Source organism: Dendrobates tinctorius, unplaced genomic scaffold, assembly GCF_039654945.1.
Source record: "Dendrobates tinctorius isolate UK_male_01 unplaced genomic scaffold, ASM3965494v1 ptg000107l, whole genome shotgun sequence".
Classification (NCBI taxonomy): domain Eukaryota; kingdom Metazoa; phylum Chordata; class Amphibia; order Anura; family Dendrobatidae; genus Dendrobates; species Dendrobates tinctorius.
Window position 1 is genome coordinate 30,085,672 of NW_027361775.1, and position 13,419 is coordinate 30,099,090.

A 13,419-nucleotide genomic window follows, 5' to 3' on the forward strand; every position below is an offset into this window, starting at 1 on the left:
GTCCAGGACCATCATAAAACACCTAGGAGACATAAGTTTGATTGCAGCAAAAGACAGCCGACAGCACAGCAGGAGTATTAAGGATGCAAGCTCCAAGTTCACAAACCCAAGTGAACACAAATGTCCAATAAAAAGAGAGCAGCATCCCATCCAGGTGAAAAATCATGTCAAAGATTTATTCTGCCAGTGAAAAAATACGTTTCGGCCATATTGTGGCTTTTTTCATAAGTTTTCATAAGTTTGGTTGCTGACTTGATGGATTCCATTTTAAAGGTATGACGCTGTAGGAACGAATTTAGATTCCGTTAATTAATAACTGTTCTGAAAGAACCATCAGGCTTGGAAATCAGGAATAGAGGAGAATAAAACCCCTTCCCTGCCTGGTCCTTAGGGACCTCAACTAGGCCCCGTTTCTCCATCAACTGCAGAATCTCTATTTCCAGGGCCCGCTGCTGGTTGGGGGATTTCCTGAAAAAGTTGTTAACAGGAAGGAGTCCGGAAGCATACTCCGAAACTCCAATTTCAACCCGGATGATATTATACCGAGGATCCAGGCGCTGGATGTCATACGGACCCATTGATTATAAAAATACTTCAATCTACCGCTCACCGGAAGATCAGGGCTAGCGATACTTGCGCCTATGTCTGGAAGATGAGGCCCCACCGAAGTAGGCACCCTTTTGCTTCAGTTCCGCCGGTTCCCAATCTCGGTCTCTATATTTCCTCTGGAAGGATGACAACTTCTAAAGGTGTTAATGAAAGTTGGGGTAAACAGTTTAGGGAACCCTTTTTTCCTGTCACTTGCATTTGTGAGGATTTCATCAAGCACAGGGCCAAACAAGTACTCACCCCGACATGGAATGGCACATAATTTTGCTTTAGCGTGTGCATGCCCCTTTCAGCTCTTTAACCAGAGTGCTCGGCGGGCAGCATTTGACAGACCAGAAGACCTAGAGGCTAATCGTAATGAATCCGATGAAGCATCCTCTAGGTTAGCTGCCCCTCCACGGATCTGTGAGTACAGCAGCTTGTCCCTAGGCATCCTAGGTCGTATCTGATCCTCCAGTTGGTCCAGCCAGACCATCATGGATCTGGCGGTACAGGTACTCACAATGGCTGGTTCGAATGCCCCGGTCGACGCTTCAGCAACATCTCTGCTTTTCTATCAGACGGATCCTTTAGAAGACCTCCGTCCTCAAAGGGTAGTGCTGACCTTTTTGACGAGGAGGCCACTGCCGCATCAACCTTGGGCACTTTAACCCATTCCGTAAGCAGATCATCATCAAATGGGTATTTGCGTTTTGAGGAGGATGGCAGGAACCCCCGGCTGTCCTGCCTATCCCACTCCCTCTTTATGAGGTTCTTCACCGTGCCATTTACCGTGAAGGATTTGGACCCCGGTAAGCTTGCTTGCTTCCAGCAGGTTCTCATCAGTACAGGAACCCAACGGATGAGGCGAGGGGGACCGCCCCCCTTTACAAAACCTGTAGGTTCCTGTCCTGATGGTGGGCGGATCCCCTCTCTCAGTGGGTGCCATTGTGTCGATAGGAAAATAGAACTTTTTGGTATCAACTCCACTCGTCATGTTTGGAGGAAGGAGTACAACCACAAGAACACCATTCCAACTGTGAAGTAGGTTGGTGGAAACATCATACTTTGGGGGTGCTTTTCTGCAAAGGGGACAGGACGACTGCACCATATTGAAGAGAGTATGTTTGGGGTCATGTATTGTAAGATTTTGGCCACCAACCCACTTCCCTCAGTAAGAGCATTGAAGAGGAGTCGTGGCTGGATCTTCCAGCATGATAATGACCTGAAACATACAGCCAGGACAACTAAGGAGTGGCTCCGTTAGAAGCATTTCAAGGGCCTGGAGTGGCCTAGTCAGTCTCCAGTCCTGAACCCATTAGAAAATCGTTGGACAGAGCTGAAACTCAATTTTGCCCAGCAACAGCCCCGAAACCTGAAAGATCTGGAGAAGATCTGTATGGAGGAGTGGGCCAAAATCCCTGCTGCAGTGTGTGCAAACTTGGTCAAGAAATACAGGAAACGGCTGCCATCTGCAATTGCAAACAAAGGTCTCTGTACCAAATATTAAGCTCTGTTTTTCAATTGTATCAACAACTTATTTCATGCAATAAAATGCAAATTAATTTTGTAAAAATCATACAATGATTTTGTTGATTTTTTTTTTAAATTTTGTCTCTCACAGTTGAAGTGTACCTACAAACAAAAATTACAGACCTCTATTCTTTGTATGTCAGATAACTTGCAAAATCAGCAGTGAATCAAATAACTATTTCCACTCCTGCGTGTTTGTGTATATATATATATATATATATATATATATATATATACACACACATATACACACACACACACACAGTATATAATTTAGCTCTAGACCCTTGAATTTTGTCTTTGTAGTGGGAAGTGATTCATTATTCATAGCCATGCAAGATATTTAGTAAAAACTATAGTCAGAAATTCAGTTTTGAAAAGTAAAGCGAAAGATCAGTGCGAGCATAGAGTAGCCTGTAAGTCATGATTAATAAAGGGATTTATCATGAGCTGATAGACATTTTAATAAATATGTCACATATATTGCTTATGAAGACAGTTTTTGTATAGAGCCATTAATTAGCCCTGCAATAATATTGATAAATGTGTGTATATTTTTTGTGTTTCAGCAATGGCTAGTGGGCGACAGACTACAACCACCTGTATACCACAAATCAAAATACGGTAATGATGACGCACAATAGAACTGATTTACGTTGCTTACAGAGACTTCTCCAACAGATAACTTTATTAAATCCCTTTATCCTACTATATAGATATACTAATCCTTTTTAGGTTCAACTATTAAAATGAGAAATTCATTAAAGGTAACATGTCACCATGAAAATGCCATCCAATTTCCAGGCACCATGTTATAGAGGAGGGGGAGCCGAGTAGATTGACATATAATTTTGCTTTTCCTCTGCTCTTTCTAGGATTTTTGGTCAAATGGGTGGTCCATCAGGGACTTAAAGCTTCCATTGTATAAATGTGCATAAAGAGATAGCTGTCAATCACTGATAGGACCACCCACTGGACCAAAGATCCCAGAGCAGAGGTTTAAAAGGTGGAAAGACAAGTTTTACTGAATCTTTACTTACAAAACTATGTATCAGTTTGCTCCGCTCCTTCTGCTCTATAACATGGTGCCTGCAAATTGGACGGCATGTTCATGGTGGCAGGTTCCCTTTAATCTACTGAAAAGCCACCAAAGCATATTAGTGATTTTGCTCTATAGCTGTTCACAAGGTGTACAAAGCATTGCTCGCTTTATAAAGGTTAGACAGCATTATGCCTTATAGAGTGTCCACGTTTGGTCCAACGATCAATGGAAAGACCTGGATGCTAAAACAGTGCAGCAGGAAAATGATACATTGACCAAGTATGTTGAAAAAAAAAAAAAAGAAAAAAAATCAGACTTTTACAGATGTATGGCTCCTGAATAATATGAAGCTTCCCAGGACTTTAGAAAAAAACACCTGTTTAGAAAGACTGTGTCATTTTATTTCCACAGACCATAAATTAGTACTCTAAGGTATTGTGACTGACTAATGCTCTCCAGAAAGCATCATTTATAACGCCTCCAGAAAATGGAAATTTGCTCCACATCACAAGCTAACTTTTCCATGCCTGGGTGGGCAGACGCTCCTGCCCATTCCACCCTATACAAGTTTATTATAAAACACAAAATAAGCCAAAAACACTGCCATTTTCAATCCACGCATAATGGAATGTGCACAGTGTTTTAAACAAATGGATGCAAATTTAAAGTGAAACTCGGACCATTTCCATAATTAGTAAAATGGATGTACAAAGGTCAAGTAACATACCGGGGCAATTTATTATGTCACTATAGGAATCAACAAAATGGCTGCACTTCAGCTATTGCCTAAACTGGTACCTCTCAGACTTCTGCTCTTCCAAAGAGCTGCATTCAGATCTTTGCTCCATATTAATGGATTATTCCTGCATTTATACATAAAAGAACAACCTGAAAGACTCTGAAATTGTGGCATAAAACACCTTCAAATGTAGCTCAACTATTTCGCAACATGAGGTTGAAATTTTTTTTACCACTTTTGAAATTTTTATGTCAGTTTTGGGCAGCTCTACCAAAATGGGGAGAGCTTGGGAAGAGCCAAATGAGGCATTACAACACCCACAAATTCATTAAAAGTGTTGGCGTTCCTTATGGCAGAAATCTTACTCCACTTCTGGCAGGGAGCATACCTCTGATAAATAATAGGGCCTAATTCATTAACTCTTAATGCATTAGGAATGTCATATTCCTGCACCACAATCTAATACTGGAGTACAAAACCCTAGGTTTAATCACGGCATCAATGTTTTGCGCAGAGTACATTCAGTGGACGGGCACAAATGGAAGTCTAACAGGTACAGCTTTAGAAAAATAATGCAGAGCAGGAATTAAGGGACGTAGTTTGGGCAATTTTTCCTGTACAGACCAATAATATGCAAACTTTTTTTAATTGTTTCCTTTGTTTTACATAACTCATTGGAAATTTGTATTCGAGGGATCAAAACTGAAAGAATTAAGGCGCTTTTATGGTAAATGACCCTAGTAGCTCCATTTTAATGCTGAAAATTTGCCCAACTAAATTAGAATCTCTTGTTAAATTAGGACGGGTTCTACAAAGCTTTGTCTAAACAGCCTTTGTTATAATTAAAGAGGTTATCTGGGACGTTGCTTATTTATGGTAATGGGGCTAAACACTTACCAGCAGATAGTTCCTAACTACCTGCCCAACGACAATTTCTGCAGGCTCGGAGAAGTCACGACAGAGCAAACCGAAAGAGGAAGGGCTGCTGTGATGATGTGACGTCCACCAGAAGCTGCAGAATTGCCGGCAGGAGTAGTCTGTGACCACTCTGAGCTGGCAGAGATGGACGCTGGACAGAGCAGTCAGGTAGTTAGCAACTAACGGCTTGTAAGATCTTAGCTCCAAAGCAAAAAATAAGCAACGTCCTAGATAAACCATTTAACTTTATAAACCCCTACGTGACCTATGCGTTTAATAGACATTTATATCTGGTAAGATGGGCATGTATCTAAAATAAATAAAACTAGAATAACTTAGAGGGGTCGTCCACTGCTGGGTTATTCGGCTTAATTACTTCAGTGCCCCAAAATACTGGACAACCCTTATAAAATGTCTACTTTTAATTGCAAATTGAATTTGCTAGCATTATATCTTAACTTAGTTGACTAATTTGGTATCTAAAGCACAATACACAATTCAGCGGGGAGTACAATATATATATGGTACGGACACAGGGCCTACTAGGGTAAACTAAAGTTTTCTCTGACAAAATAATGAAAAACCACCAAAAGATCAAAGTAAGATCAATTACAAATGGCACACTGTAATGTGAAGGGTAATATTTTTAGAATGGAAAATAATGGAAGGGTAATGATGAACAATGTTGTATATAGCTGTAAATATCTGAGACATTGCCCAAGATTAAACCAGATAATATTGATGCATATTGCTACAATCAGTGGCCATAAACACTGCATTAGGGACTGTTTCCAGACCATGATGACTTAGGCCATGTGCACACGCTGCGGTTTTGCTGCGGTTTTGGCCCTGCAGAACTGCAGCATTTCCGCAGACATGGTACTTTACCATGTTAGCCTATGGGTTTTAAAAACCGCAGTGCTCACGCTGCGGTTTTTTACCTGCGGAAAAGCTGCAGGTTTTTTTCCCGCAGCATGTCAATTGTTTCTGCGGATTCTGCTGCGGTTTGCCACCTATTCCATTGTCCAGGTGTCAAACCGCAGGCCAAACCGCAGCAAAATCGCAGGTCACTTTACCTGCGGTTTTACCTGCGGTTCCGCAGGAAAAAACCCGCAGGTGAATCTGCAGTGTGTGCACATACCCTTAGGCTGCATTTACACATCTATGTGACATGTCCTAGTGAGATCAGATTTTTTTATTTCTTTATTTGGACAGCACTTGGTCCTATAGAATAGAATGGATGTATTAACACGTCAGTTAAAATCACGGATCCAAGTGTGAGATCTATGCGAGTTAGTGCATTCTCATCCATTTAGTGGGTAAAAGTCAATGGGGATCTGTCTAAAATGAATGAAAACACAGAAGGCATACTTTGTAATCCTAAGTTCCACCCAAGTTTTATCCTATTTTAATTGATCCATTGCTAAGAGTTAATATATTAAGATAGTTGAGTCTACTCAGAGAAAAAAGAAAAAAAGGATGAGAGAAAAAAAAAATGCAACAAGGATTAGGCCTGTTAGACCCCACAGTTTTTGGTGTACTTGTCATATCCGTTTGTACTTTAAAAAGGTGTATGTAAACGTTAGGAACAAGAATAGGAAAAAATGTATGGTGGATAGTTTGAAGGACGTTTGTGTCCGTTTTTGTTTCTATCTGCCTTTTTTTTTTTTTACAGTTCATATCAGTTTTACGACAGATTAGTTTAAAAAAAAAGTGCAGTTTTCAAAAGTTACAAAAGCGTGATATGAAACAGGCTCGACACCCGAGATAAAAAAGAAGGATCCCTTTCACTCGGGTGGGAACACTCACGGATGTGTGCATGCAGCCGTAAGACCATGTGCAGGTGTAGGGGAAGTCAATGCTCTAGAAACATTTCGAGTTCCGCAGTAGTCACTTTTTCAGCTACATGCTCCACAGTGTCTCAGATTATATTGCATCAATGGTAAAAATCAAGAAAGCGTTAAGGCTATGTTTCCACAGGTCAGAAATGTAGCTGATTGTAGGTATGTTCACACATTGTGAGTTTTACTTCCAATTCAGTAAATTCACAAGTATCTGCAAGGAAGTCTACAACGGCAGGCATTCCTGCGAGCGAGTGGCATTTTTTATTATTTAAAAAGGGAACCTGACATGTCAAATAATGCTATTAACCTGCATATGTTGGGTTAATCTCAGGTTAATAATGTTATGAAGGTGCACGGCCGCAGTACTAAAAGTACGGCACCAGGAAAAAAAAATGTACTTTTTTCCTCCTGTGAGCTACCGGCTTTCAGTTAGGCAGGCGTGCCACTGCGGCTACAGTCATCGCTCACTATGCCGTGACTGACAGCAGGCTCTGTAGTACTTCAGTACAGAGCTGGCTGTCAGTCAAACGTGCAGGGCGTGCTTAAACCCGCCACTCACAGTGCTGTAAGCGGTAACTGTAGTCACACCTGCACACACTGCAGTATTGTGTTTTTACTGTGGATTTAAGCAACCCCATTCATGTATATGGGAAAAAATCCACAATAAAATAAGCAGGTGACATCAACATGCTGCGGAGCACTTTACTGGTACTGTATTGGATATGTGGATTAATTGTTTAAAAGTCTTATCCACGTGCTATGGACTTATTCCACACAAACAATTATTGTGGAGTGGAATTTTATATCTGCAGCTTTCTAAATTTCACTGTAAATGTCACCAATTTCAAAGGGAGGGGTGACGTTCCCATCGAAATCCGCAATCTGATTAGAGGTGAAAATAATACATCTATATGTTACCTACCCCTGAATTTCCATGTGCCTGAATCGCTGCCTAACTATTTGCTTGCTGAGAAGAAATAATTTTAACAGATAACAGTAAACTTAGACAAAAAGTAGAGAAAACACAGCATGAGGGTTAGGAGTCTGTTGTGAACAAACTAAATAGTGTTGTACCGGAAGATGCAGCGGACAGTGACAATAACTGTATAACAGATTCTGCGCCACGTGAGGACAGGGTCATGTGCAACGTGCTGCATGGTGTGCCCTCTGTACTGAAACACGGCACAGTCCCGTAATGCATTCAAGTCCTTAGCACTCGACAAATGTTTTTTTTCTTCCCCAGAAGAGAATAAAATGTAAATTAGAAATAGAACGGAGGGTAAAAAAAATCCTGTAACTCCTTCGTTTTCAAACGTAGAAGAGCCTGACTCTAGAGGTACTGACAAGAAGTTCAGCATCGAAGAACTTGGTTTCTATGATTACGTTGCCACTGTAAAGGAAAAAGAAAAACTGTTAAACTAATACTGCAACACACTTGTAAAAATCCCAACTTTTACAACAGTACTCTATTAGAATAGGTAAAGGTTTTATAGGAATCCGTCAGCAGCTGTAATGATGTAGGGGCTGAGACCCTGATTCCAGTCATGTGTCATTTGCTGGTCTGTATGTTGTCATTTTGATACAATCACTGCTTTCTCTGCTGTACATTTCACAGTGCTCAGAATGCTAAGCTCTGCCCACCACACTGATTGACAGCTTTCTGTCTGCAGTGTGCAGAGGCAGAAAGCGGCTTATCAGCAATGGGGGTGAGGATACACAGAGCAGAAGGACGAGGAGACATGAGATGTCTAGTCCTATGATGCTAAACTGCTGATAAAACACTGACTTTATTGATTAACAGCAACACACAATTTTTTAAGTGACATCATTTGAATTAGGCTCTCAGCCCCTGCATCATGCTGCTCTCAGATTACATGGCAAACACCTGGTGATAGATTCCCTTTAAGTAGCTTTGCTGTAAGACATTTCTCTCCATGGTCTATAAGTTCCACGAATATATTCATTGCTGCCTCTTCAGCTGCCTCAAGGGGACCCACTCCTGCTAGTAAACCAAGTCTATAAATGTATAAAACATACAATGAAATCGCAGTTTTGCAATGCGACATTGTATTTAATGATTTCCTACGGTGTTGCATTACAACCTGCATTTACAATACAGTTTCTAGACTTGTTGGATTTTCTATCACTGGACACAATTTATCTGCAGTAGACTTCAATGCAATTCGCAGTCATTAGTGATGAGCGAGTATACTCGTTGCTCGGTTTTCCCAGAGCATGTTCGGGTGACCTCCGAGTATTTTGGCGTGCTCGGAGATTTAGTTTTCGTTGTCTTATCTGCATGATTTGCGACTTGTAGACAGGCTGAATACATGTGGGAATTCCCTAACAAACAGGTATTCCACAAATGTATTCAGCCTATCCAGCAGCCGCAAATCATGCAGATGAGACGACGAAAACTAAATCTCCGACCACTCCAAAATACTCGGAGGACACCCGAGCAACGAGTATACTCGCTCATCACTAGCAGTCATCACTTGTGACTGCAACACTTTTTTTTGTGGCAAAATTTCAGCTCTTAAATAGTCACACAACAGAAGGTTGCAGAAAAGTTCCACAGAAGTTTTTTTTGAGAGACTTCTCTGGGAATTGATGTTGGGCGACACATTCAGTCTATATTGGATTTTCAATTGTGCACCTTAACATTTTGAACCACAAACTTCATTCAACCCCAAATATTTTCACGTGGCTGGAATACATTAATCCAGTCATCTAGGCTTCAAACAGAGGCTTGTGATGACCAGAAAAACTGTGTGTGTGAGAGTTGCCTAAATGCTAGCAAGATATAGGTTCCCAATCCAATTCCCACCATGTCAGCATACTGGCCAAGGTCTTACGTTAAAACATTAGCGGGCATCATTTGAGACTCCGGTGCTGCTTCTATCATGGACTGCCAGGTGTTCACAGAATTGGGCATTACGAAACCGAACTCAAAAGACCATTCTGAAAGACAAGACAATAAAAATAAGTAACACATAATGAAATATTTAAAGGCTAAACTAAATGTTCTGTTTGTGTGGGACGTTCATGCAACAATATCTGTGGTATCATCCCAGAGAAAAAAACGAATGCAGATAGAAACGCAACGGAGAAGAATAAGAGTCACGGCAGTGACCTATAGAGTTGGTGAGAATCAATTTACAGGACCAGATCCATAGACCACATCCGTTATCTGTGGCCGCTGGACGGGAGCCCCGTGAACCGCCGAATACAGGACGGCATCTGCAGTTTCTCTTTTGATTAGTTGACCTGACGCGACGTCATCATTGCTGCATAAAGCACATGTGACATCCCACCAGGCCGGCATATCAAATCTAGAGCTGTCGATGCCTCACGGAAAAGACGGCTTTCAAGGCTCCTGTCCAGCGGCTGCTGATTACTGATGGGGTTGATGGACACGGTCTTGGGAATCAGTTTGCTAGTAAAATACCTTTCATAAGACATCAATAGGACCAGAAGATTTTAGATGGACCTACATATTTTATCGCTGAAAGTGAACATAAAATATTTATATTTTTACTGAAAATGTTACAGGTATACTCTACTACCAGGGATGAGCTGTGTAACCAGTGCATAAAACAAAGATCAACCAGTGCGTTGGATTTAGAAAACTAATGAAAAGGCACTATATCCCGCTCTTGTTTTTAAAGAGACAACTCGGATGGCAAGTAATATACTTTTTACAGTTGTGGCCAAAAGTATTGTCACCCCTGCAATTCTGTCAGATAATACTCAGTTTCTTCCTGAAAATGATTGCAAACACAAATTCTTTGGTATTATTATCTTCATTTAATTTGTCTTAAATGAAAAAAACAAAAAGAATTGTCCTAAAGCCAAATTGGATATAATTCCACACCAAACATATAAAAGAGGGTGGACAAAAGTATTGGCACTGTTCGAAAAATCATGTGATGCTTCTCTAATTTATGTAATTAACAGCACCTGTAACTTACCTGTGGCACCTAACAGGTGTTGGCAATAACTAAATCACACTTGCAGCCAGTTAACATGGATTAAAGTTGACTCATCCTCTGTCCTGTGTCCTTGTGTGTACCACATTGAGCATGGAGAAAAGAAAGAAGACCAAAGAACTGTCTGAGGACTTGAGAAACCAAATTGTGAGGAAGCATGAGCAATCTCAAGGCTGCAAGTCCATCTCCAAAGACCTGAATGTTCCTGTGTCTACCGTGCGCAGTGTCATCAAGAAGTTTAAAGCCCATGGCACTGTGGCTAACCTCCTTGGATGTGGACGGAAAAGAAAAATTGACAAGAGATTTCAACGCAAGATTGTGCGGATGTTGGATAAAGAACCTCGACTAACATCCAAACAAGTTCAAGCTGCCCTGCAGTTCGAGGGAGTAACCGTGTCAACTCGTACTATCCGTCGGCATCTGAATGAAAAGGGACTGTATGGTAGGAGACCCAGGAAGACCCCACTTCTTACCCTGAGACATAAAAAAGCCAGGCTGGAGTTTGCCAAAACTTACCTGAAAAGCCTAAAACGTTTTGGAAGAATGTTCTCAGGTCAGATGAGACAAAAGTAGAGCTTTTTGGGCAAAGGCATCAACATAGAGTTTACAGGAGAAAAAAAGAAGCATTCAAAGAAAAGAACACGGTCCCTACAGTCAAACATGGCGGAGGTTCCCTGATGTTTTGGGGTTGCTTTGCTGCCTCTTGCACTGGACTGCTTGACCGTGTGCATGGCATTATGAAGTCTGAAGACTACCAACAAATTTTGCAGCATAATGTAGGGCCCAGTGTGAGAAACTGGGTCTCCCTCAGAGGTCATGGGTCTTCCAGCAGGACAATGACCTAAAACACACTTCAAAAAGCACTAGAAAATGGTTTGAGAAAAAGCACTGGAGACTTCTAAGGTGGCCAGCAATGAGTCCAGACCTGAATCCCATAGAACACCTGTGGAGAGATCTAAAAATGGCAGTTTGGAGAAGGCACCCTTCAAATATCAGGGACCTGGAGCAGTTTGCCAAAGAAGAATGGTCTAAAATTCCAGCAGAGCATTGTAAGAAACTCATTGATGGTTACCGGAAGCGGTTGGTCGCAGTTATTTTGGTTAAAGGTTGTGCAACCAAGTATTAGGCTGAGGGTGCCAATACTTTTGTCTGGCCCATTTTTGGAGTTTTGTGTGAAATGATCAATGTTTTGCTTTTTGCTTCATTCTCTTTTGTGTTTTTTCATTTAAGACAAATTAAATGAAGATAATTATACCAAAGAATTTGTGTTTGCAATCATTTTCAGGAAGAAACTGAGTATTATCTGACAGAATTGCAGGGGTTTCAAAATTTTTGGCCACAACTGAAAGCCAATCTCCAGGTTTGACAAGATTTCGCATTAATTTCTTTTAAGAAACCATACCTTCTAAACACTGCCCCTTAAAGTAGACTTTCTGCTCTAGTCTAAAATTCTCCATCTCTTCTTCAGATGCAAAGTTTATCTCTCTGGACACAGATTTACATTTCAAAATTTTCTTGGGCACCCGAGCTATAGGAAAAAGCAAACAAACAATGTAAAAAAATAAAACAACCCCAAGCATACCACAGTTATGTAATCTACAATAGATGGATTACTATAATTGGTACCGTATCTCTATATAATATTATCTCAAGGACATCGTGACTTGCGTTTGGGCAGTAAGCTTCTTTGTTTATGCAGCATTTAGAGTTGAGCAGAGATTCACAGGACTGTGGTCCGGTGGCCAAGTCGATAGTCCGAGGCTGCTAGATCAGAGCTTTACAAACCTCAATTGTATGGGGAAGATTTAGCTTTAAAGGTAACCTGAGTGTCTGTTTCCAGTAGGCGTACACACCCAAAAACGATACACGGCAGAGCACACGTTCACTCTGTCAGCACCATTATAGTCTATGGCCAAGTCGGCGCATACACCCAAATCCCATTCTGTGGGAAATTCGAAAGTAAACCCAATGGACCAACAAACGCAGTGTGAATACACCCTAAAAATTAACAGGGATCAATACATTTTACAGGTACAGCATGTAACATCACAAACAAAAAATGGCATCCAGAAACTGAAAAACAAATAAAAACCTATAGCTTTCTATTGTCTGAGTAGCTAGATAATTGCCCAACTTTGCTGGCAGAAAATCTAGATACCTTATAATCGTATATGTAACATTCACAACCACACCAGTAAACAAGGCGAGCCACACTACACATTTCATGCTCGTCAGAAAATCATGAAATTGCTCGTTAGCCGTTAATACTTACAGTGCATGTTCTACAGTGAGCAGTTTGTACAGTTTTCATATGCATAATATGTACAGGAGAGCTGAGTAACTCTCATACATTGCATTGCTCAATTACTAGAAGAACACACAAAAATTGAGCTTAAAGTTGGTATACTTGCAGCATATGCATGTTCACTTTGGCCATAAAACATACACCAGGATTCTCAATTGAAATCCCCAGTAATCCCCTCTGGCTTTAGTTTGTACAGAACTTATTGCTTATGATCTGAACTACTGATATAGTGGATTCTTCAAAAATACAGCACTCCATAAAAACAGAATCCTTTACTGATACACTTTAAAAAACTGCATGTCCATATTCTACGTTTCAGGCATTACTGCTCATAATCATAGAGAAAACCGATAAAGGGGAGCGTGCAAGGAACAATAACGCAAAGAATAAAATGACAATTTTATTGAATAATTAAAAATGATACATACAAAAGTTAAAGGGGTTTTCAAACGAACTGAAGT

General features: G+C 40.7%; 1 protein-coding gene across 2 annotated transcripts in view; it reads right to left on the reverse strand.

The window, feature by feature from the left end:
* Window positions 1-2,542: 2,542 nt before the first annotated feature.
* Window positions 2,543-13,419, reverse strand: part of PDE6D (phosphodiesterase 6D) — a 70,051-nt gene continuing 59,174 nt past the window's right edge. For both annotated transcript variants that reach the window (XM_073589326.1, XM_073589325.1), the window contains exons 3-5: window positions 12,056-12,181; window positions 9,520-9,625; window positions 2,543-8,054 (exon numbers count right to left, since the gene is read on the reverse strand). In XM_073589326.1, coding sequence (XP_073445427.1) covers window positions 7,973-8,054; window positions 9,520-9,625; window positions 12,056-12,181 — 314 coding nt within the window. In that variant the 3' untranslated portion in view covers window positions 2,543-7,972. The remainder of the gene's footprint in view (window positions 8,055-9,519; window positions 9,626-12,055; window positions 12,182-13,419) is intronic.